A 27,500-nucleotide genomic window follows, 5' to 3' on the forward strand; every position below is an offset into this window, starting at 1 on the left:
ATTTAAATATCTACGGGTAGAATATAAATTAATCCATATCAATTAACCATGATTCCGGTGTCAACTGACTCCATACAATATTTCAAAACAAGGCACAGAAATTCCTGAAACATATAGCGCAGCTTCAATTAAACTTCTAACGTTTTTGTTGATCTTCCGTACAAAAATTTCAGTGTTGGGAAATTGTATATACTCGATCAACAGCTAATGAAAACAGGAGTTAAAATGCTTTCATTTATGAGTAACAAACAACTTAAATATGCATATAGCTCCTTCAAATATGACTGATAACCGATGTGTTCATTTCTCAGATGCCCCAGTCCGTCATCTGTAGAGAATTTATACACCTCCCACTTCAAAGACATCTAACCCCCCAAGAAATGTTTGAAAATGAAGAAAAATTACTTTTATTTAGGTGGTGGAATGATAACTGTCCCATTTTCAGTTCTGTTTCAATATAAAAGAGCCAAAAGAAAACAAGAATATTATACATCATACACAAGAGGAAAGGGAGAAGTTATCAAAAGCAAAGCTCGCTCACTGGTGTTTTATGCCCTCAACCACTCGAGGGTTCCCTTCTGCCCCTGTCTGAGATACTAAATTTCCCTGCCCTTTTGAAGCTGCTGTGGGAATCACTAAATTATCCTATTGTGCCCCCATCCTATCCCCCAGGGTCCCTGAATTGAACAAACTTGTGGTTCTGGAGAAGATGAAAATGTGAACAGTTAACGACAATGACAATATATAGACACCGAACAAATTACTTGACCCTTCAGCTCAGCTGAGCTAAAAATGTTGTTTGCAGTGGGGTATAATAAGTATGTATTGATCATCCTGGGGGGAAAATGCTTTTTTTCTTTAATATCATAAACCTGTGTGTGTTTGATAAAAACCTAATTCTCCCCAGGTGAATGGATTGACAGAGCCTGTGGTGCTGTGGTAGATAAGGCAGGAACTGGGCTTGGTCACTGCAGTGTACCAGCTGGCAGCAATGATCATATTTACAGGAATATCCACAGGAATTATGTCAGCCACCCCACGGTAGTCTCCTTTCATGGATCTCAAAATTCCTTTCCCAGCCTTTAACATAGAGGAACATATGATAGGAAAAAGCATTTTACAAATTGTCTGCTACAAGCTGTTTGTTTCTGATCATAGATTGGTGTCAATTAAAAGTTTAAACCAGTTTACTTACTGCTACATATAATCCACTGGGTCCATTGTAATTGTCTATCCAGCCCTAAGAAATAACAGAAATTACAAATAGGTAGGAAAAAAGAATATAAGAAAGAATCTTTACTATACACAGGCTTCTTTAGACCAAATGAAATAATACTAGAAAACTGACACGGTCAGCAAGGGCCCCGCCGAGGGTTATTAGAGGAAAGTGACATCTGTAATTGATATAGCAATGTTTGGAGCTGGTATATATGTTAGAATTAATAATATATAAAGATACATTGGAATGCCAATTTGTGAAAAAGGCATCATGATGATGAAGCATATTTATGAGAGACTTATGCAATTTAAATTACTTCTGTTTGACACACACTCATGACATCCACTCAAACACAACAGAGTGTAACAAAATCCCATTCTAATAGAGGATTCAAAATGGATAACTGGGACAAAATATGGTACATCCTATTCGAAAAGGATTATGATTTTGACATATTGATGTCTTGGAAAAGGAAATTCTGACATCGGGGCTCTAAGCGTTTTCAAACACATTGTCATTTGATAAAAGTGTTCTACATTTTTAAAAATAGAGATTAATATGTCTTTACATACATAAGTGAGAAAGTTTCCATTATTCCTAGCCGAGATATACCATGTATGTGCAAAAAATTCATGAGCAAATATCAAAATACTCACGTAGAAAATGTGGACCTTACCGTCAGCAAGCGCAGTGAAACACACCATTTCGAGATTTTCATCGACGAAAGCTCGGTAACAGTAATGAATAAGGTACACTCATTTTGTATCTATTTTGTGACTTTCTTTATTAAAAGGAACAGTTCTCTAATGTGTAACGTGCAATTACTACATAATTCAATAACTTGAAGCATGAAGCAGTTTCACTTTGCAACAGGATATAAGAAATTTTATTTCGCATTCCGATCCCGATCGAAAGTTGTTCACTGGGAATGACGTGTTTTAATTCAATATACATGTAACATCAAGCATTTTTTATATCACATTAAAAAAAAACAAATATATACACACCCACAATGTTGTAGAGTTATTTCTTGTAAATTTTCTATATATCAATACAATGCATATCATAATTCAAATTGAATTATCTCCCTTAGACAGTGGTAAATAAATACGGCCATAATAAGAAAGATGATGACATTCAAACAGACAGACAAAGTGACATGACTTCAAAATCTATAGGTATCTTCCTCTTATTGTAAAGTATTGTAAAGTACAAAATTTGAAAACTGTACAATGAAAACTGTTTGAGTTATCGTGTCACAAAGAAAGTGTTCATAATAACAAAGATAATGACACACATACAGACAGACAGACAAAGTGACATGACCCCAAAATCTATAGGTGTCTTCCTCTTATTGTAAAGTATTTCTGTACAAAATTTGAAAACCGTACAATGAAAACTGTTTGAGTTATTGTGTCACAAAGAAAGTGTTCATAATGACAAAGATCATGCCGTACAGACAGACAGACAAAGTGAAATGACCCCAAAATCTATAGGCTTCTTCCTCTTATTGTACATTATTTCTGTACAAAATTTGAAAACTACCATAAAAACTGTTTGAGTTATCGTGTCACAAAGAAAGTGTTGACGGACGGACAGACGGACTGACGAACAATGTGATTACTATAGGGCTTCCCGCATTTCATGCGGGGCCCTAATGAGTGGTTCCACTTACATTCCCTTACAGAAATGAGATGTACAGTGTATCTGAAAGGTAACGGTAGGCACCCGTAACAACTTTTTCCTTGAAAAATGAACCCAAAAAGTATCCGCAAAAAACATCATTTTTCAATAGTACTCGAAATGCACCCACCTTTTGTGAAAAGTACCAGAAATGTACCCAAAATGAAAATTGAAAAGTTAAAATGTATGCAAAATGTGTAACCCAACAGAAAAATATCAATGTTTATATGTACCCAAAATGTACCAAGAGTATCAATTAAGGAAGTTAAAATGTTTAAATGTGACTTTTAAAGTTGAAATGTACCCAAAATGTACTGGCTCAAAAATGAAGAATAACTGCCTTGCAAGACATTATTTAATCACCAAAATTACATAATTCATGTACCTGTTTTGGGGATAAAAAGTGTTTGAAATAATCAAATCATGTAGTTATTGCTGAAATATATAATATTGAGCAATATTTTCATTGAATTTTTGGCGAATACACATATTGATAATTTAGTACATGTAAAATATTCTGTAAGACATTTGGTTTACACCCCAAATGTGATAATATATTGCTTAGTTTACGTGTTCAAAGCACTGTGTATAGAAGTTCATTATTTGATGAAGAAATGAATAACAAAATTCAGTGAATACATTCAAAATTGTATTTGTACATGTACATACATTTAAGACTAAATATACTGTCATTTGCCCAGTTCCGGATCACATTTTTATTAATGATTGCTGGCGGTACCATGAAGATAATTTAGGTTTCAATCTTCTTGCAAGAAGATCAGACGCTTCTCAAATGAAAAATGATTTAAATTATCTGAAAATTGCTGTAAATGTCAAAGGTCTTTACATTTTCCATACCCAAGTTCATATGTCTGTTCCGAATCACACCGCCAATTCCAAATCAGATATATGGAGCTGTTTGAAACGACTGCATGCCTATTCGAACATTGACTGATCCGATCCTACATTCAATCGGTCTCTTACTTTAAATCAGTATGTCTGTATGTTTATTCTGCTTAAACAATACCTAGTTTTTGACACTAATTTAATTTGAACAATATTCAAAGCTTCACATTAATTAGCATACATAATTATCTTTTTCTGAGGCTGTTCATGATATAACATTATAACTACACGGAATAATTTCTCACCATTTTCTTGCGGTTTTGACAAGGGTGGGAAACTAAAAAAAGTCCGACTCAGTAAAATTTTTACCCGACACAGCAAAAAAGTGTTTAACAAAGTAACAAAAATTAACTACACAGTAAGATCCGCATTGATCGTGAATATATGATATATAGATTTCTGTATTTGCTTTTTAGCTCACCTGACCTGAAAGATCAAGTGAGCTTTTCTGATTCCATGCTGTCCGTCGTCTGTCCGTCTGTCCGTCCGTCTGTACGTTTGTATGTAAACTTTTTACATTTTCTTCTATAGAACCACTGGGCCAATTTCAACCAAACTTGGCCAAAAGCATTCTTGGGTGAAGGGCTTTAAAGCTTGTTTAAATGAAGACACATGTCCCCTTCAAAGGCAAGATAATCACAAAAGTGCAAAAATAAGGTGGGGTCATCTAAAAAAAATTCTCAAGAACCACTGGGCCAGAAGAGCTGAAATTTACATGAAAGCTTCCTGACATAGTGGAGATTCAAGTTTGCTAAAATCATGATGCCTAGGGGTAGGGTGGGACCACAATAGGGGATCAAAGTTTTACATACAAATATATCGGGAAAATCTTTAAAAATCTTCTCAAGAACTACTAGCTAGGTCAGAAAAGTTGAGATTTACATGGACGCTTCCTGATATAGCGTAAATTCAAGTTTGTTGAAGACCCAACTTTAAACACCTCCAAATTGTTAGCCGCATGTCAATCAAACATTTAACAATAGATTTAAGGTGGAGTGACATCTGCAGAAACTGTGGTCTAGAGCTACCCCAGAGAGGTGTTTTGATAACAATAACAGCCAGTACCTACAGGCATTCTTTAAATCTTGAGGAAGCCCTGTATTCTAGATCGAGTTTTCATAGCATTGATCTGTCCACAACTGCTAATGCTATTATGTTGTTCACGGGATTGAATTATGAGAAAATAGCAGTTGTGGACAGGTCAATGCTATCAAATGTTATCACAATGGGATTAAAATTTTACATACAAATATATAAGGAAATCTTAAAAAATCTTCTCAAGAACTACTCGGCTAGGAAAGTACAAATTTACATGAAAGCTTCCTGACACTTTGCATGGCCCCGGTTGTAGGATGGGGCCAAAATGGGTTCAAAATTTTACATACAAATATACAGGGAAAATCTTAAAGATCTTCTCTAGAACCACTGGGCAAGGAAATAAGAAATTTACATGGTGGATATTCAAATTTATTAAAATCATGGCCCCTGAAGGTAAGATGGGGCCACAATGGGGATCAAAATTTTACATACAAATATATAGGGAAATCTTAAAAAATCTTCTCAAGAACTACTCGGCTAGGAAAGTACAAATTTACACGAAAGCGTTCTGACACTGTGCAGATTCAAATTTCATAAAATCATGGTCCTAAGGCATAGGATGGGGCCACAATAAGGGATCAAAGTTTCATATATTGATATATAGAAAAAAAATCTTTAAAAATCTTCTCATGAACCATATAAAGAAGTTTATATTTGCATGAAATCTTCCTGAAATAGTGCAGATTCAAGTTTGTAAAAATCATGACTCCTGGGGGTAGGATGAGGGCCCCAATAGGGGATCAAAGTTCTATATGCAAATATACAGGGAAAAATCTTCTCAAGAACCACAGTGGGCCAGGAAAGTAGAAATTTTTATGAAAGCTTCCTGACATAGTGCAGTTTAATTTTGTTAAAATCATGGTCCTCGAGGGTAGGATTGGGCCATAATAGGGGATCAAAGTTTTACAGACAAATATATCAGGAAAATTTTTTAAAATTTTCTTAAGAACCACTTGTCCATAAAAGATTACATTTACATGAAAGCTGCCTGACATAGTGCAGATTCAAGTTTGTAAAAATCATGGCCCCCAGGGATAAGTTATATAGGGCCACAATAGGGATCAAAGCCCTTCATTTGAACAAACTTGAAAGCCCTTAACCCAAGGATGCTTTTGGCCATGTTTGGTTGAAATTGGCCCAGTGGTTCTGGAGAAGAAGTCGAAAATGTGAAAAGTTTAACAGACAGACGGACAGACAGACAGACAGACGGACAGACAGACAGACAGACGACGGACAAAAAGCGATCAGAAAAGCTCACTTGAGCTTTCAGCTCAGGTGAGCTAAAAAGTTTAGAAACATGCGTTGTCTCCTTTAAGGTATCACACCGGTAATTGTCCAATCAAAATAAACTTAGTCAATTGTAGTTCCATATATTTAAAGAAATATTTTTTTTCCTTGCGCGATTTTTCTCATTTCCTCTTCTTCTTTTCTCTTAATTTTTGCACCCCTGATTAGGAAATTTTGTGTAATTTGTAGAAATAACCAAGTGTATACAAAGGAACTATTTGCTGTTGGTAGCTGAGGCTACTTCCTGAGGTGTACTCCAGCTGTTTACACACATGTGAAAAACACGTGGATTTGAGGATAGTCTTGTTTGCGGGTAATTTATTTTCGAAAATGCCGCGTAGGGTGGTGTTTTTCTGGTGTCGGCAGACGAGATAGGTAACATAGAACGTTTCTGACTGCGTTATTCGGCATCAATTCTGTAAACTGATTTTTAATGAATTTTTTTCCTCTATAGTAATATATAGTGAAAATAATTACCGATGTGATACCTTAAGTGTTTTACACATAAACACTATAAAATTGGTAGAGGATTTCCTGCTCTACATCACTATGCATTTAGTTTTTCTTAATACATGTCTGCAGTTCTTGAGAAGAAGATTTTTGAAAAATGGTCAATTTTGGACAGTTTTTGCCCCGCCCCTAAGGTCCCAGGGGTGCAGGAATCCTTAAATTTACAATTTATATTCCCCTTGTTCCAAATATGTTTCATACCAAATTTGAAAAGAACTGGAATGATAGTTATCAAAAAGAAGTTAAAAACGTCAATTCTTCACACATTTAATAACTGACCATTTTGGCCCCACTCCGATACCAAAACCCCTACCCCTGGGATCATCAAATTTACACTTTTGGTAAAGGACTACCAGTGTTCTTTCTAAATATCTATTTACTTTCAATTTAGCATCAACAGCACTAAAGAAGATGTTATTTAAGTGTTTTACACATAAACACTATATAACAAGTTTGGCCCCACCCTGGGGTCAGAACCCCTACCCTGGGGATCATGAAATTTACAATTTTGGTAGAGGCCTTCCTGCTCTACATCAGTATGCATTTAGTTTTTCTTTCACGTGTGTGGTTCTTGAGAAGAAAATTTTTGAAAATTGGACAATTTGGGGCAGTTTTTGCCCCGCCCCTAGGGCCCCAGGGGTGCTGGAGTCCTGAAATTTACCATTTATATCCCCCTTGTCCCTATGATGCTTCATACCAAATTTGAAAAAAATTGGAATGGTAGATATTAGGAAGAAGTTAAAAATGTCAATTGTTAACGCACAACGCATGACGGACGACAACCAATTGCAATAGGTCACCTGAGTTTCCTCATGTGACCTAAAACGTACGGAAGGACAGTTTTGGTATTCTACTTAATATTTTTTTAGCAAATAGATTTGTAAATTGCGCAAATTAACTGAGAATGGGTGTGGAAATCTTTTGATGACATCAGGTGCATCAAAAATTAAAACTTTCCTTTGATCTCTGCAAAAACCTGGTAGAATAGTCTTTAAATTATGCTTCATCAATATCAAATTTTCATCAACTAATTATATGAATACATACTGGCACAGGCTCCTTCCATGAAGCTCCTACAATAGAAGGCCTGACAATAGCCAGAGGGAGATCTGAGCCCTCTTTGATCAGCAGATGCTCAGCCAAGTGTTTGGTGTAGGTGTAAGTATTGGGTTTATTACTAATTAGCTTTGGAGTTATTGAGGTAATCATGTCATCATCCATCCATCTGGAAAGTAAATATATTCTTTTTCAAACTTTGATCAGAAATGTTCACTTTAGCTTACAGCTCAGATGACTGCAAAGAAAGAAAACTTACTCTAAAATGTTTATTAATTTCTGAGGATCCACTGGTGGACTATATACCATTTCCTCAATAAATGGACGATCACAGTTTGCATATGCTGTAGAAATGTGCAGAAATACCTGGAAACAGAGAGCAAAATATTTTTGAAATAGCTCACTCAGCCCTTTGAGAGGCTTATCCCTAAAACTTGATAGCGAGCAAAGTTCGCGTTGCATCGCTGAGCTCGTTCTAATGATTACACAATTGAGTCAAAAAATTTGCTCTTCATCAGCTGATGGGGATTACCCATAATGCTTCCGGAAAAATGCCGCCGTTACCGCGGTATACTTCATTGACAACCCCGTAGATAAAGCAAATAAATAGTTTGGAAAGTACCATCAATGATTTTGAATTCCAGACATGCTTTTCCATACCTTTGTATGTTTTGTTGTGGATAATTGCTTGATTTGAAAGAAAAACAATCGCAGCTAATGATGATGTCAGAATGCACTGTTTACATCAACCACGTTATATTTCCCGAGTTAAACAAATTGCCTAAAGTCTTGTTGTAAAATGTTATGGGTCTTCACTCGTCACAACAGTCACACCGTAAACATATTATTCTTGACAGTATCTGCAACTTTGTTACGTACAAGAGAATAAGCTTTTGAAAGTTTTGAATATAAATGATTTTTCTTTTGTATAGCCAAAATCTAAATCTTATACAGCCAAAAATAAATTAGGTGTGTTTCCGATTACATCCTGACAAAAACATAGGGTCAGGTGTCGGTAAATTTTATTTTACTTTTTATTGGTTTTTTTTTTTTTTTTTTTTGCTTTTTTTTTTAATTCGGTAAATATTGCCTTGTATCACTGGGGAAGAAACTTGTTACACGATACATACATCTGTGAGTACTGACAAGTGTTCAGCATTAGGTAAAACATACTTATTCAAAAATAAACCAAAAAATGACATTTTAAAATACATGATTGCATGTATATTTGTGTTGATCTACTTGCAGAAAGTACACACACCATTTTGAAAATTTCCAATAATTGAATACAAAGCCCAAACTGATTAGATTCTTTTTTTTTAATTTGAGAAACAAAGTACGTAAATTAAGGACTGGAATTCATTCGGAAAATTAGGGTTGGGAGAAAAAATTTGGGTCGGTCGGGTAACCGAAAACATACCTATTTTTTTTTATTGGCCCAATCAGTAGATCACAATTAAAATACCATGCTCTGTGCATTTATTTCTATAATCTACATAGTTGTTGAACTAGAAAAAGGGCAAATTGCATGAGTTTGACGGGAAAATTACTCCTTGACATATTTCACTTTCTGTTTCAAATAAAAACTAGTTCTAATTCTAACGGGGACCGTTACATATCTTCCCCAAACCTCCCCCAATTAAAAATTAATGTCCTTGTGAATCTATAGGAAAAAATCATTTTATTTTAGCCTTTAATTACATGTAGTACGTTCAATATGGACATTTCAGTACCAAGAAATGAAAGAAAGCGTTGCACGTACATACACACGCACACATGTATGATTCTGAATTTTTCTTGATGTCGTTCAACAGGCATTTGTATCATATACCCACAGTATGAATTTCATAACGTTTCCACAAAATATAAGGAAGTTATAGCGATTTTAAAATCGTCCAATCAGAATTTAGCACACGTGCATGCACGTGCTGAGCAGCAATTCTAACCACAGCAATTTGTAAGGAGTACCAAGACACATCTAAACCCCTAATATCAATACAATTTGATGAAAAACAAAAATGTTATCGTCCTTTAAAAATTAAAACATTTGAAAAACAATGCACGCGCATGCGCGTGGGCATTTTTTTTGTTACACCAATATATAGATACACATATTGTCTATGTATGCTGTGAATATCATCTCATTCGCTTCATAAATAAGATAGTTACAGAGGTTTTATTATTATCCAATCAAAATGAAGCGCACGTGCATGCGCGTGCAGATTGGTAAATCTGACCATGCAGATCAGTTAAGGATCTCAATACCTACCTATGATATGAATATGAAGCCATTTCAATGAACAACAAAAAAGTTAGACTGATTCCAAAGTTAGTGTACAAATTTTGTAATGCACGTGCATGCGCATGCGTGCGTGTGCGTACGAAATAACTCTTTTTTTTCATATCTACAAATGATATACTATCATCCTATTTAGGTTTCATATCGATCCCTTTAATATTCTGATTTTCCATTTTTTGTACCAAAATTGCAGTGCAAATGCGCGCGCGTGCATACTCGTGCAGACAAAATGACTATCACTATGCACATCTACAAAAGCTATACTATCATCCTGGAAAGTTTCATATCGATCCCTTCTGTACTTTCTGAGAACACTACCGGACAAAAAAGTACCGGAGAAAAAGAATAATAACTAGAAACTTGTTGCCATGGCAACAAGAAGGTCTTCCGTTCTTTCCGTGTCCAGTAGATAACCTTAAATTCTCCATTTGTTATAAAGTGGGAAAAAAATATTCGAGTAATCTGGGGGATTGAACCCGGGTCTCCCGCATGGAAATCCACCACGCTAACCATTAGGCTAGCGAGGACCTCGCTTCAAAATTAAAACTACGAATATCTAGAGTTTGGTTTGATCAATTTAAAAACAAATATCATATTCAGCATTCTATAAAGAGTCTTTATTTATCTTACTTTTATCAAAGAAAAACATTAAAAAACAAAAAAGTTCAAAAAATCCATTTATTAAATTCGCTTCCGGTAGCGACCGCAAGTGATGACGACGTACGAAATAGCGATTCTGCAAATCTATAAGTCATGTTCTATCATCTCTAATAAGTCTCCAATTCATATCTTTAGCCCTTCCTGAGATCACTCGCGGACAAAATTCCATTTGAAAATCAGGAAATTGTCCATAACTTGGAACCGAAATAGAATTTTCCCAATTTTGTTTGTGATAAACAAAGTTCATAATAAAATGTATTTTTCCTGAAAGTTTCACTGAAAACCACTATATAGTTTTCGAGAAAACTCCTGCACAAAATTTGGTCAAAAAAATAATAATAACGAGCTATAACTGTGTTCGGATGCCAACACAAATGTCTCCGAACACCTCCCCATGTCAGAAATGCTTTTTGATGTCATATATGCACTCAGGATTCTCAAAAAACCCTAAAAACTGAATTTGGTTGAAATCCGACGGACTTGATTTTTGGCCGCCATTTTGTTCAATGGCGGCCATTTTGAAACATTTGAAAATTGATTGGAAGGAAATACTGATGCTAGAAATGAATTGTGGACCCTCCATTTACCCCAGAACCTAAATATTGTACAGATTTTAACACTTTGAAATATTTCGGTATATGGCGGCCATTTTGAAAATGGCGGCTGAAAAAAAAAATTTGATGGTGGAAATATACTCGGGGTGACCATATTACCCTAGAAATCGAATTTGGTTGAAATCCGACAACCTTGACTTTTTACGTTTTTTGGCCGCCATCTTGAAACGGCGGCCATTTTGAAAAGTTGAAAAGTTGAATGCACCCCTCCTAGTGACCCCCTATCAGCTCACAAAGTTTGAAGTGGATCTGTCGAAGCACTTTCACAAAATCGGTCAGACAAATTTCTCACTAAATAAGAAGAAAAGAATAAGAATAATAAGAAACGGACCAAAAACAATATGTCTCCGACACTTTGTGTTCGGAGACATAATAATAATAACTAGAAACTCATTACTAGTAATGAGTAGGTCTTCCGTTGGTTCACTTCCGGTAAAGAGTTTTCTGATCCTACGAAAACCATTCAAATATATCAGAGAATGTACTTGAACAATTAATGAGAAATGTATTATCGAATTTTTTACTCCTTTCTTGTAACTTCCGGTAACGACCGGAAGTACTATTCAGATGTGTTTTCCTATAAATAACTGACAGCGACTCTTTACTGTCTATATTCCCTGAAAATTTCACGTCTCTATCTGAAAGAGTTCTCCACAAAAAGAAGTAGACTAAAGAAAGAAAAAGTAGTAGGTAACTACCGACCGGAAGTCAATTTTGAAAAACAAAATAGTCAAAACTCTAGAAGTTGATACTATTCTTAAGACATGTGAAAATCATATCAAACACTTCAAATATAAGCGAGATTTGTGAGGACAAAGAGACGAAAAGAAAAAAAGTATTTTATCAAGAAACCGGAAGTAGTCGTTTTGAATACCGACGGGGTCAATATTCTTTTGACATTTTGAAAGAGACTTAATAAACTAGTATAAGTTTCAATTTAAAAGAAAAAGTTTGAAATTTACGATTATTTCAATCACTTCCGGAGACGACAGGAAGTGACGGTCGACATGCTCAACACCCTATTGCATGCTTACAAACAGAGATTGATCATCCCTGAATATTTGATGAACCTATCTTTTACCCTTTCCAAGAAAAATGCTGGACAAAATCTCGTTTGAGAAACAGAAAATTGGCCATATTTTCCGACCGGAAGTGAATTTTGGAAAAACAAAAATAACCACAGGAAAGTCATTTCATAAGACGTTATTCCTGAAAATTTGAAGAAAATCTATCCAGCCATCTCTGAGAAATCACTCGAAGAAATCGGAAAATCGTCATTTTTTTCAAATACTTCCGGTATAAAGCGGAAGTGACGGATGAAAAAATTGAAAGTATGTGTACAATGGCCTAATGCTAGTTGATCAACCCTACAAGTTTCAAGCGTCTATATATTATCGTTATTGAGAAACTGAAAAAACAAAGTTTGAAGTTGTCCACCCCCTATCTTACGACCGGAAGTGAATTTTCGAATAATATTTGACGTTACTCTAGACATTTATAGTGTCTACAATATATGTTAAATACAAGTCAAACACTTGTTTAGTAAACGAAATTTAGGTCATGGAAAAAGGAGAATTTGAAAAGTTTTTCCTTAATTACCGGAAGTTGACGTTTCCACTTCCGGTGGGGTCAACGGTTTTCAATACTCCAAAAGATACCTGATAAAGTGGTATACGTTTCGATTCAACAACTACAACTTTAATTTTTCGATTCTTCTTATCACTTCCGGTGACGAGCGGAAGTGACGGCCGACATTATGAACCCCCAACTGCAAGCCTACAAAGTGAGATCTATCAACTCTGAAAATTTGGTGACTCTATCTTTTACCGTTTCTGAGAAAAACGCTGGACAAAATCTCTTCTAAAAAAACGGAAATTGGACATATCTAACGACCGGAAGTAAATTTTGAAAAAATGAAAAAAACGCCTGGGGGTATTTTCATTCTCTATCATCCATGAAAATTTCAAGAAAATCCATCCAGCCATCTCTGAGAAATCGTGCCGACAAAAAAGGGGGAAAAAATAATAATAATAATAATAATAAACAGTAGAATCACTATAAGGTCTTCCGTCTGGAACGGAAGACCTTAATAAGAAACAGTAGAATCACTATAAGGTCTTCCATGAAGAACGGAAGACCTTAACTAGATTCGATCTCGTTGCGAGCAACGAGTGGGTCTTCCGTCTAATTTTAGATGTGATGAGATAAGAATTTGACCGAGATTTTCATTCATAAATAATGATACAAATATATTATCTAGACGTACAATTTAGCTTCGGTAATGTTTTACAAATATTGATCATTTAAGTGCTATAAATTAAAGAATCTCTGCCGCTCTCGGCCACTAATTAAAGGGGTCAGCCTTTTTTTTCGACAAAAAAGTTAATGTTATTTACTGCGATACAAATTCGAGACTGATCAGGCGATTCAGGTCGCCCGGAGGCCTATTTTTTATATCATTCTAGATATATCTCGCAAAACTGAACAAATTTTGTTCTACATGTCCTATTAAAATTTTCTTGAGAAAAAAGTTATTGATTGCGACATTTATCAGACTGTTAAGGCGAGTCATAAGTCCCATGGGCCTTTTTCTTGATATCGTTTGAAAAATCTTGCAAAACTGAACAACTTTTGTTCTACATGTCTTATCAAAAGTTTCTCATTTGTTCTACATGTCTTATCAAAAGTTTCTCGAGCAAAAAGTTATTGATTGTGACACTAATCAAACTGTTCAGGTAAGCCATGAGGCCTGTTCGCCTTTTTCATGATATTGTTCGAAAGATCTTGCAAAACTGAACAACTTTTGTTCTAGATGTCTTATTAAAAGTTTCTTGACAAAAATGTTATAGATTGCAACAATAACCCAACTGTTCAGGTGAGCCATGAGACCTGCAGGCCTATTTATTAACATCGTTAGTTAACACTTGCGAAACTGAACAACTTTTGTTCTACATATCTTGTAAAAAGTTTCTCGAGAAAAAAGTTATTAATGTTACTTTTTTCGACTGTTCAGGCGAGCCATGACGCCCTGAGGCCTATTTTTTGATATCATTAGATAGATCTTGCAAAACTGAACAACTTTTATTCTACATGTCTTATCAAAAGTTTCGTGAGAAAAAAGTTAATCATTGTAACAGAAATTCAATGGTTCAGGCGAGCCATGAGGCCTATGGGCCCATTTCTTCATTTGACACGAAAGATCTCCATAAACTGTACAACTTTTGTTATATATGTCTAAGCAAAATATTTACGAGTAAAAAGTTATGATTTAAAACGTGGGAAAAAATTGCACACTTTTTTAAACTCCATTTTCGACCCCTACCGAGCTTCCATACTAGGCACTTCTGGAAATTTTTAAAACCCATGTGCACAACTACAACATGTCGTCTAACATCACTGAAAATTTCAGCACTCTAGCTTTTATCGTTTTTGAGATGTTGGCTGGACAAAATGGACATCTGAAAATCGATAAAAGGGAGATAACTTCCAACCGGAAGTGAATTTTGAAAAATCCAAAAAAAGATATAAACTTCAAATAGCAATGCATCAACCCTAAAAATCTGAAGTAAATCGATCAAGCCATCTCTGAGAAATCCTCTGCACAAAATCGGTAAGGAAAAAAAAAAAAGAATAAAAATCAACAATAGAATAATAGAAGGGTCTTCCGCTGAAGACGGGAGACCCTAATAATAAACAGTAGAATCACTAGAAGGTCTTCCGTTGGAAACGGAAGACCTTAATAATAAACAGTAGAATCACTAGAAGGTCTTCCGTTGGAAACGGAAGACCTTAATAAGAAACAGTAGAATCACTATAAGGTCTTCCGTGAAGAACGGAAGACCTTAATAATAATAATAGAGGAAAAGAAACATAAGAATCACTATAAGGTCTTCCGTTGAGACGGAAGACCTTAATAATAATAATAATAGAGGAAAAGAAACATAAGAATCACTATAAGGTCTTCCATTGAGACGGAAAACCTCAATAATAAGAAACGGAGCAAAAACAATATGTCTTCGACACTTTGTGTTCAGAGACATAATAATAAGAATAATAAGAAACGGAGCATAAACAATATGTCTCCGACACTTTGTGTTGGGAGACATAATAATAAACAGTAGAATCACTAGAAGGTCTTCCATTGGTAACGGAAGACCTTAATAAGAATAATAAGAAACGGAGCAAAAACAATATGTCTCCGACACTTTGTGTTCGGAGACATAATAATAAGAATAATAAGAAACGGAGCAAAAACAATATGTCTCTGACACTTTGTGTTCGGAGACATAATAATAAGAATAATAAGAAACGGAGCAAAAACAATATGTCTCCGACATTTTGTGTTCTGAGACATAATAAGAAACGGAGCAAAAACAATATGTCTCCGACACTTTGTGTTCGGAGACATAATAATAAGAAACAGAGTAAAACCAATATGTTCCCAAACTTCGTTTGGGGAACATAAATATCTCATTTACCTCAAGATGTTTAAATTGTCTACATAATATGATCATCTTTCTTACTCCCACCACATTCATTTCCACTGCAATCCTGTAAAAATATGACCATAGTTCAGTATCTGTGTAATATCATGACCAACAAAGGACTAAATCAAGAAATTTAATGATAAATGACAGGCCCCATCTCCAAATTTTATAAACTTTTGAGAGTCAAAACACTACAACATCTGTTTTCTAAAACAATTATTTTATTTCACATTTACTCTACAGTGCTGCAAGTTGTGAGTAAAACGGTCGCATTTGCGACCAGAAAATCAATTTTGCGACTAGAGATTATATTTAAGTCGCCGAGTGGAAAAAAATTGGGCATCCAGTAAAATTTTGTAATCGGGATCGGTAGTCTGAATAAATATGTTTCAGTCTCGGTCAAAACAGCATTTGAAAGCAATCAAGATGGCGGTAAAATGAGGGTTAAAGCACATTGGACTAGTAAAAAGTAGAAGCCTCGGCCTAGTACATGTAACGAAGAAATTCAAAATTCACACGGAGAAAGTTCTGCATTTAAAGATGACGTAGCTGCATGTGTCTCAAGAAAACTGCAAAAGTAAAGGAAGAACCCCAATCCTAATGGCTGAAGGAATTTTCGTGGTTGATATTCTGTACAGAGATTGCAAAATGTTTTGCAGAATTTGTGAGGACAATCAGCCAGCAACGTCCACCATTTCTGGACACCCATTGCCCAATTTCACCACGACCTGGTGTACATCTTTCAAATGTGGAAGTGTGGCTATTCACGGTAACAGTAAGAGACACGTCTTTGTCCGTGACTGCATTATTGGCAGTAAGTCGAGCGGGGCAACTGTTGCTGCTAATTTTCACAGACAATTACAAACTCGGGATATAGTGTTCTTATTCTTATCTACAAAAGTAGAAGCTCTTATTCGCATAAGCAGTGAAGGCCCACTTACTGAGGATTTTAAAGCAAATTGTTTGGAACGCTGGGTTTTCTTCCCCAGAAGTGTACTATAAAATATACAAGATAACCCAATGCAATACAACTTTTGCCAGAAAAAAAACAATGACTTGTTAGCATCCAGCATGTTTCACAGCACATTTCTATTCAGTTTAAAAAGAAGACCTACAAGTTTTTTTTTTAATTTGAATATCTTTCAAGAAAAAAATGTACACCCATGTATGCGTTTTGTTTGTTTTATTTACAAAATCTTTTACCATGGCGAGTAGAAATTTTGAACATGGCAACTAGAAATTTGAAAATGGCGACCAGAAATATTTCTAGGTCGCCATTTTGCGACCTGATAGCAGATGTGACTTGGAGCACTGCTCCACACACTTCCTTTCTACCAGCTTCTTAATATAGCAATGAAATAAAAGCATCTATGTTAAATTTTAAGGTCATTGCATTAAAGGTACAGACCCTGAAATGTGAACAGTTTACAGATAGAAGGACGATGGACAACAGGAAATCAGAAAAACTCACTTGAATGTGCTTTCAGCTCAGCTGAACTAAAACAATATGTCTCCCCCCTGAAAAAGGAGAGACATAACAGGTATATTTTATGTAAGTTTCACCTTAGATGTTCATCAAATCGTATAGTAGCAGCACTGTGGAACACAACATTTACACTGTCACTTAGTAATTTCAGATCTTCTGGTTTTATTCCTAGTTCTGGTATTGTCATATCACCATAAATAGGGACTAATTTCTCATGAAAGTTGGGTTGTTCCTTCCTCAGTTTGTCATACACCTGCAATAACAATCAAAATTCTTAATCCATGAAATCTGTGATATATCATACATGCATGCATGCACATTCAGTTCATTTTGATTGATTTAACTTACATAGCTCTCTTATAACTCAAGGAGATATAGTGAAAGTTATATTGTTCTTAAAGGACACATCGCATGTTTCTAAACTTTTGAATTTTTTCAGCAAAATTAATTCATTTCATGCTTAAAACTACGTTACATGTGTTTTAAATGAAACAGTTTACAAAGTTTAAGGGCTCGAAATTAACATATGCCCGTCAGTCTGTGACTGCATGGTTAAAAATCTGGTGGACTGAATTGTTTTAGTCAGTCCGATGGGACTGGTTAATTTTCTAAAGCATCATTTTGGAAAATATACTTATGAAATTTACACATTTGGCCAAAACTCTGTTGGACAGGTAAATTTTTCTGCGGACTGGTTGAAATTATACCCCATCAGTCCGGCTGGACTGGTGACATAAAAAGTTAGCTTCAAGCCCCGAGTTTTCGAGTTTGAAAGCAATGAAATTCAAATCTTGCGATATACATAAATCTACTTCCATATTTTACACGTCGTTGTCTGTGACATTATATGTGACCTCGAGCAAGAAATTTTGAAAACAGTTGTAAGCCATTTCATAAACAGATAAAATATAATGGGGAAAAAAAACAATTATCAAAATAATGGCTTGTAAACAACACTGCATTTAGTGCATTAGGATGTTTTGTGCCATTTAAGGGTGTACTAGCTGTCAGTAGAAAGGATTTAGTCCCGAGTTTTTTTCAATTTTCGAAGGAATTAGGTATGAGGGAAAAGACGTGGATATTTTCTGTCAGCACAAGGACTTTGCCATTGAAAAACTTAGTAGCATTTGTCCCTGCACTTTTTCAACAAGAGGCCCACAGGCCTTATCAGTCACCTGAGTATTAGTGAAAAAGTATCACTACATGTTCATTTTCTTCACACATTATCCGTTGATATTAAGGTCATCAATGTTGGAAATAAACTGCAGTTCAGATTGCTAAATTAGTCAAATTCGGTTCCAGTATCGTGAAATGCATTGAAACTTGCATAAATATATTGCACGAAATGTACCATTGTGCCTTACGAAAAAAAAAACTTTATGATTAATTTAAGTGTCAAGTTTAACCGGAAGAGCTCCAATCGAATAAATATTTCATTCTACACCTTAATAATTCTCAACTAATCATACTTTTAACTTTCGTCAAAAATACCCATGTTTGAGACAACTTCTGGTTTTTCAGTCGGCACTTCCGGTGGACATATATTCTACATGAACAAGACCTAATCATCATCCAATAGCCCCAATATCTGTCAAAACAAAAAAAAAACTTCAAAAAATTATATTTTTTATATCGCTTCCTGTCACGACCGGAAGTGACGGCTACGTACAATTCTCACATGATGCAAACACACTGATGACTGACCATCAGTCTTGAAAACTTGAGGCTTCAGTCGTTCACATTTGCAGAGTCTTAGCTTGAACAAATTCTCATTTTGAAGACTGCAAATCTCGCGACCGGAAGTAGATTTCACCAAAATATTTTACGTTACTCTAGACATTTGCAATGTCAAAAACACACAAGAAAATCATTTGTAATACTCCATATACAAGCGAGATTTAAGGCAAAGTCAAAAACTCAATTTTTCCAGTTTTTCCTCTTAAAACCGTTAGTTGCCGTTTTTGATTCTGGTAAGATCATCATATTTCAAAAGAACAAGAATGAAACAATAAACTAATGTTCGTTCTGTGTCAAAAGAAAAAATATAAAATTTTCAATTTCTTAAGTTTGATCACTTCCGGTGAGGTCCGGAAGTATCGGCTGACGAAGTTAACCATATTTGACAAACCTACTTGTCATGATCTATCATTCCTGAAAGTTTGGTGCCTTAATCTTTAACCGTTTCTGAGATCTCCCTCACACAAGAGTCTCTATTTATCTTACCTTTATCAAAGAAAAACATTAAAAAACAAAAAAGTTGAAAAAATCCATTTTTTAAATTCGCTTCCGGTAGCGACCGCAAGTGATGAGGACGTACGAAATAGTTCTCACGCAAATCTATAAGTCATGTTTTATCATCTCTAATAAGTCTCCAGTTCATATCTTTAGCCCTTCCTGTAGATCACCCGCGGACAAAGTTCCATTTGAAAACCAGGAAATTGTCCATAACTTGGAAATGAAATGGAATTTTCCCAATTTTTTTTGTGATAAACAACTTTCATAATATAATGCATTTTTCCTGAAAGTTTCACTGAAAACCACTGTATAGTTTTCGAGAAAAATTTGGTCAAAAAAATTATAATAATAACTAGACACTCATTACTAGTAATGAGTAGGTCTTCCGTTAGACCACTTCCGGTAAAGAGCTTTCTATTCCTACGAAAACCATTTAAATGTATTAGAAAATGTGCCTTAACAATGAATGAGAAATGTATTATCGAATTTTTTACTCCTTTCTCGTAACTTCCGGTGACGACCGGAAGTACTATTCAGATGCATTTGCCTATAAATGACAGCAACTCTATACTGTTTATATTCCCTGTAAATTTCACGTCTCTATCTGAAAGAGTTCTCAACAAAAAGAAGTAGACTAAAGAAAGAAAAAGTAGTAGGTTACTACCGACCGGAAGTCAATTTTGAAAACCAAAATTATCAAAACTTTAAAAGTTGATACTTTTATTAAGACATGTGAAAATCATATGAAAGACTTCAACTATAAGCGAGATTTATGGGGACAAAGAGACGAAAAGTAAAAAGGTATTTTATCAAGAAACCGTAAGTAGTTGTTTTGACTACCGACAGAGTCAATATTCTTTTGACACTTTGAAAGAGAGTTAATAAACTAGTATAGGTTTCAATTTAAAAGAAAAAGTTTGAAATTTGCGGTTCTTTCCATCACTTCCGGTGACGACAGGAAGTGACGGTCGACATGTTCAACCCCCTACTGCACGCTTACAAACGGAGATTGATCATCCCTGAATATTTGATGAACCTATATTTTACCATTTCCAAGAAAAATGCTGGACAAAATTCCTTTTGAAAAACAAAAAATCGGCCATATTTTCCGACCGGAAGTGAATTTTGTAAAAACAAAAATAATTATTGCAAGGTCATTTCATCAGACATTATTCCTGAAAATTTCAAGAAAATATATCCAGCCATCTCTGAGAAATCACTCGAAGAAATCGGAAAATCGACATTTTTTCAAATACTTCCGGTATAGACCGGAAGTGACGGACGAAAAAATTGAATGTATGTGTACAATGGACTAATGTTAGTTGATCAACTCTACAAGTGTCAAGCGTCTATCTATATTCATTATTGAGAAACTGAAAAAACAAGGTTTGAATATGTCCACCCCATATCTCACGACCGGAAGTGAATTTTACAAAACTATTTAAATTTACTCTAGACATTTATAGTGTCTATAACATATGTAAAATTCAAATCATTAACTTGTTTTATGACCGAGATTTATGGCACTGAAAAATGAGAAAATGAATAGTCTTTCTTTGATATAACCGGAAGTTGGAGATTCAACTTCCGGTGTGGTCAACATTTTTTTGAGAATTAGAACGAGACCTAGTAAACCGGTATAGGTTTCAATTTAAAAGAAAAAAGTTTGAAATTTATGATTCATTTAATCACTTCCAGTGACGACCGGAAGTGACGGCCGACATTCTTAACCCCCTACTGCACGCCTACAAAGTGAGATCTATTAACTCTGAAAATTTGGTGACTCTATCTTTTACCGTTTCTGAGAAAAACGCTGGACAACGAAAACAGCTAATAAGCCGTATTTGCCGACCGGAAGTGAATTTTACAAAAATATTTGACGTTACTTTAGACATTTATAGTGACTATAATATATGTAAAACTCAACTCAATAACTAGTTTCATGACCGAGATTTATGGCACTGAAAAATGAGAGAATGAATAGTCTTTCTTTGATATAACCGGAAGTTGGAGATTCAACTTCCGGTGGGGTCAACATTTTTTGAGAATTAAAACGAGATATAGTAAACCGAAATAGGTTTCAATTTGAAAGAAAAAAGTTTGAAATTTATGATTCCTTTAATCACTTCCGGTGACGACCGGAAGTGACGGCCGACATTCGTAGCCCCCTACTGCACGCCTACAAAGTGAGATCGATTAACTCTGAAAATTTGGTGACTCTATCTTTTACCGTTTCTGAGAAAAACACTGGACAAGATATCTTGTAAAAAGACGGAAATTGGACATATCTTGCGACCGGAAGTGAATTTTGAAAAAATGAAAAAATTGCGTCGAGGTACCATCGTTCTCTATAATCTGTGAAAGTTTCAGAAAAATCCATCCAACGGTCTCGGAGACGAAAGGTAAAAAAAATAATAATAATAATAAACAGTAGAATCACTAGAAGGTCTTCCGTTGGTAAGGGAACACTTTAATAATAATAAGAAACAGTAGAATCACTATAAGGTCTTCCGTGAAGAACGGAAGACCTTAATAAGAAATGGAGCAAAAACAATATGTCTCCGACACTTTGTGTTCGGAGACATAATAAGAAACGAAGCAAAAACAATATGTCTCCGACAGTTTGTGTTCGGAGACATAATAATAATAATAACTAGAAACTTGTTGCCATGGCAACAATAAGGTCTTCCGTTATTTCCGTGTCCAGTATATAACCTTAAATTCTTCATTTGTTATAAAGTGGGAAAAAAATATTCGAGTAATCTCGGGGATTGAACCCGGGTCGCCCGCATGAAAATCCACCACGCTAACCATTAGGCTAGCGAGGACCTCGCCTCAAAATTAAAATTACGAATATCTAGAGTTTGGTTTGATCAATTTAAAAACAAATATCATATTCAGCATTTTATAAAGAGTCTCTATTTATCTCAACTTTATCAAAGAAAAACATTAAAACACAAAAAAGTTGAAAAAATCCATTTTTTAAATTCGCTTCTGGTAGTGACCGCAAGTGATGACGACGTACGAAATAGTGCTTAGGCAAATCTATAAGTCATGTTTTATCATCTCTAATAAGTCTCCAGTTCATATCTTTAGCCCTTCCTGTAGATCACCCGCGGACAAAGTTCCATTTGAAAATCAGGAAATTGTCCATAACTTGGAACCGAGATAGAATTTTCCCAATTTTTTTTGTGATTAACAAAGTTCATAATAAAATGAATTTTTCCTGAAAGTTTCACTGAAAACCACTGTATAGTTTTCGAGAAAACTCCTGCACAAAATTTGGTCAAAAAAATAATAAGAAGAAGAAACAGTAGAATCACTATAAGATCTTCCGTGAAGAACGGAAGACCTTAATAAGAAGAAGAATAATAAGAAACGGAGCAAAAACAATATGTCTCCGACACTTTGTGTTCGGAGACATAATAATAATAAGAATAATAAGAAACGGAGCAAAAACAATATGTCTCCGACACTTTGTGTTCGGAGACATAATTAGAATAATAAGAAACGGAGCAAAAACAATATGTCTCCGACACTTTGTGTTCGGAGACATAATAATAATAAGAATAATAAGAAACGGAGCAAAAACAATATGTCTCCGACACTTTGTGTTCGGAGACATAATAAGAACAACCCAAATGTCTCCGAACACCTCCCCATGTCAGAAATGGGTTTTGATGTCAGATCAGGATTCTCAAAAAACACTAGAAACTAAATTTGGTTGAAATCCGACGGACTGGATTTTTTATGTCAGGAAGCTTTCATGTAAATCTCAGCTTTTCTGGCTTAGTGGTTCTTTAGAAGAAGATTTTTAAAGTTTGTCCCTATATATTTGTATGTAAAACTTTGATCCCCCCTTGTGGCCCCATCCTACCCCCGGGGGCCATGATTTGAACAAACTTGAATCTGCACTATGTCAGAAAGTTTTCATGTAAAAATCAGCTTTTCTGGTTCAGTGGTTCTTGAGAAGAAGATTTTTAAAGATTTTTCCTATATATTTGTATGTAAAACTTTGATCCCCTATTGTGGCCCCATCCAACCCCCAGGGCCCATGATTTGAACAAACTTGAATCTGCATTATGTCAGGAAGCTTTCATGTAAACTCAGCTTTTCTGGCTTAGTGGTTCTTGAGAAGAAGATTTTTAAAGTTTTTCCCTATATATTTGTGTGTAAAACTTTGATCCCCCCCCCCCTTGGGGCCCCATCCTACCCCCGGGGGCCATGATTGAACAAACTTGAATCTGCACTATGTCAGAAAGTTTTCATGTAAAAATCAGCTTTTCTGGTTCAGTGGTTCTTGAGAAGAAGATTTTTAAAGATTTTTCCTATATATTTGTATGTAAAACTTTGATCCCCTATTGTGGTCCAATCCAACCCCAGGGGCCCATGATTTAAAAAACTTGAATCTGCATTATGCCAGGAAGCTTTCATGTAAATCTCAGCTTTTCTGGCTTAGTGGTTCTTGAGAAGAAGATTTTTAGAGTTTTTCCCTATATATTTGTATGTAAAACTTTGATCCCCCCTTGTGGCCCCATCCTACCACCGGGGGCCATGATTTGAACAAACTTGAATCTGCAATATGTCAGGAAGCTTTCAGGTAAATTTCAGCTCTTCTGGCCCAGTGGTTCTTGAGAAGAAGATTTTTAAATGATCCCACCTTATTTTTGCATTTTTGTGATTATCTCCCCTTTGAAAGGGACATGGCCCTTCATTTGAACAAACTTGAAAGCCCTTCACTCAAGGATGCTTTTGGCCATGTTTGAATGAAATTGGCCCAGTGGTTCTGGAGAAGAAGTCGAAAATGTGAAAAGTTTAACAGACAGACGGACAGACAGACAGACAGAAGGACAGACGGACGGACAGACAGACGACGGACAAAAAGCGATCAGAAAAGCTCACTTGAACCTTCGGTTCAGGTGAGCTAAAAAAGAATAAAAATAATAATAAGAAAAGTGAAAAATCAACAATAGAATAATAGAAGGGTCTTCCGCTGAAGACGGAAGACCCTAATAATAAGAAACAGAGCAAAAACAATATGTCTCCGACACTTTGTTTTCGAAGACATAATAAGAGACAGAGCAAAAACAATATGTCTCCGACACTTTGTGTTCGGAGACAGAATAATAAGAAACGGAGCAAAAACAATATGCCTCCGACACTTTGTGTTCGGAGACATAATAATAATAATAAGAATAATAAGAAATGGAGGCAAAAACAATATGTCTCCGACACTTTGTGTTCGGAGACATAATAAGAATAATAAGAAATGGAGGAAATACAATATGTCTCCGACAATTTGTGTTCGGAGACATAATAAGAATAATAAGAAATGGAGCAAAAACAATATGTATCCGACACGTGCACGTTCATATAATCGCGCGGACAAATTTCTCACTAAACAAGAGGAAAAATAAGAAGAAGAAAATAATAAGAATAAAAAGAAACGGAGCAAAAACAATATGTCATCGACACTTTGTGTTCGGAGACATAATAATAAGAAGAAAATAAGAATAATAAACGGAGCAAAAACAATACGTCTCCAACACTTTGTGTTTGGAGACATAATAATAAAAATAATAAGGAATGGAGCAAAAACAATATGTCTACGACACTGTGTGTTCGGAGACATAATAATAAAAAACGGAGCAAAAACAATACGTCTCCGACACTTTGTGTTCGGAGACATAATAATAAACAGTACAATCACTAGAAGGTCTTCCGTTGGTAACGGAAGACCTTAATAATAATAAGAAACAGAGTAAAAACAATATGTTCCTAAACTTTGTTTGGGAAACATAATAAACAGTACAATCACTATAAGGTATTCTGTCTGAAACGGAAGACCTTAATAATAAGTAACGGAGCAAAAACAATATGTCTCCGACACTATATGTTCGGAGACATAATAAGAAACGGAGCAAAAACAATATGTCTCCAACACTATGTGTTCGGGGACATAATAAGAAACGGAGCAAAAACAATGTCTCCGACACTATGTGTTTGGAGACAAAATAAGAAACAGAGTAAAAACAATATATTCCCAAACTTTGTTTGGGGAACATAATAAGAAACAGAGTAAAAACAATATGTTTCCAAACTTTGTTTGGGGAACATAAAAATAAACACAAGATGTTACAATTGTATTATCATGTCAATCAGACTTTGGATATAGGAGTAGTAAAGTCACTGATTATAAGGCCATGCACTTCAACTTAATTAGTAGATAATCATCCAGGGTCAACAAAAAGTATGGGGCGGGTGGGAGGATTTTACTTTTTAATTTTTATTTCCTGAGAAAAATAATAATGACAAAAGCGTTTTTGTCAACAGAAGTGCATCATTTTAATGCCTGATGGATATCAATTTATCTTATTTCACAGACCAATGGCCTACATTTTTCATAACGCTATGCGAGTTAATTTCTCCTGATCACAGAGGGCGCGCAGCAAATTGCGGTCCTTAGTTGACGGTGTCTTATAAGGAATAAATAGAAAATTTACAAGTTTTGATTGCAATCATTTGCCAGTTAAGGAATTTTTCGAAGAATTAAGTGTAATGACTTAAAAATAGTATAATTGAGCATAATATTTTAGTCACTAATTACATTTATATGTGTCGCTTGTGTGGTTTTCTCGCAAGCAATGTATGGTCATGATGTAACAAAGTACGTAAATATTAACTAGTCCTCGATTTCTTTAGATCAGAATCATGATGTCCTTAGTATATCTGCAATTCTTCATTATTAATTTTTATCAATATTTTCGACAACCAAAACACAAAAAAAAAAAAAAACATGCAATACGATATGCCTAAAATCACATGATGTAAAACCAACGCATACATGTACATTATCAATTTATCATTTCACACTGAAAACTACTTGTTGCTAAATGTACACTAGGTGCCAATAAATAAAGCATTTTAATGATCTCGAATGGGTATCTCTAGTGTAATATTTTTGTTGAAATATTTTTTCGCATGTGATTTAATCTTTTGAAAGTTAGATTTTGTGTACATCGACTTACACCTCTTATTGCATTTCAATTACTCAAATGAGCACAAAAACAATCATCAGGCTCCTAGCAACAATGGGTCTGCCTCCTCTTACTATTACATACAAACTTATTTATTTTTACATGCAGAGATAGATCTATAGTCAGATAGCCCCCCCCCCCCCCTCCCCCCCCCCCCCCCCCAAAAAAACCAATATTGTCGTGAATGGTAGTGGAAATGCAATATTTAACCGATGAATGGAACTGAAAGATCAACCCTTGCCACCTTCCTTCTCGAGCTTTGGATTATTTTTTTTAAATGTACATGTCAAGAAATTTTAGGCAATATTATGAACCGAGTCTTATGAACCCCCCCCCCCCCCCCTTATAAACGTGCCTGATTGTATCACATGCTTTCATTGTGTTTTAAATTCTAGGTGTCTGTTGTTTTTAAATCAGATGACTATTGAAATATCATCGATATCAATTGTATAATTTGGACAGAAATAAACATGAAATACACCCTATAACACAACCCCCCCCCCCCCCCCCAACTCTACAATTTGACAAAGTGCATACTTTAAAAAGTTTTCTCCATAAAATCCAAGAATTTAAACCTTGTTTTTGTCATAGATATAATACACCCTGTTAAAACTTGGTATACTAAAGAATTTGGTAACGTAAGCTTTACTATACACTATTTGTGAATAATATTTATGTGAAGCTTAGGACCTCAATCGTAAGCGCGCCCCCAACTTCCGGTGTAAGGGGAGTAACTGCAAAAATGTAGGTCATTCCAGGTTAATAAAGTTTTAATTTCAAACAGAGAAAGATACCAAACTTCTTCAAGATATGAAGAACATTAATCCCTTCCTTTAATTTACGCCCGCAAGAAATAAAGAAAACCCAATTATGATCTATTTTCTACACGTGGCTTTTCACGTTGTTAAACTGGAAATGTAAAC

General features: G+C 35.1%; 1 protein-coding gene across 4 annotated transcripts in view; it reads right to left on the reverse strand.

Annotated features, from left to right (window-relative positions):
• The window catches only part of LOC125683156 (fatty acyl-CoA reductase 1-like), an 82,866-nt gene that overhangs the window by 27,923 nt on the left and 27,443 nt on the right, over positions 1-27,500 (reverse strand). For 3 of the 4 annotated variants that reach the window (XM_048923996.2, XM_048923995.2, XM_048923998.2), the window contains 6 exons: positions 17,383-17,558; positions 15,811-15,883; positions 8,019-8,125; positions 7,751-7,928; positions 1,196-1,240; positions 894-1,080 (listed from right to left, as the gene is read on the reverse strand). In XM_048923996.2, coding sequence (XP_048779953.1) covers positions 894-1,080; positions 1,196-1,240; positions 7,751-7,928; positions 8,019-8,125; positions 15,811-15,883; positions 17,383-17,558 — 766 coding nt within the window. Of the gene's footprint in view, positions 1-893; positions 1,081-1,195; positions 1,241-7,750; positions 7,929-8,018; positions 8,126-15,810; positions 15,884-17,382; positions 17,559-18,796; positions 18,894-27,500 lie in introns of all 4 variants that reach the window. The other variant, XM_048923997.1, reaches the window with a different exon arrangement.

The sequence above is a fragment of the Ostrea edulis genome, chromosome 6 (assembly GCF_947568905.1).
Source record: "Ostrea edulis chromosome 6, xbOstEdul1.1, whole genome shotgun sequence".
NCBI classification, from domain to species: Eukaryota; Metazoa; Mollusca; class Bivalvia; order Ostreida; family Ostreidae; genus Ostrea; species Ostrea edulis.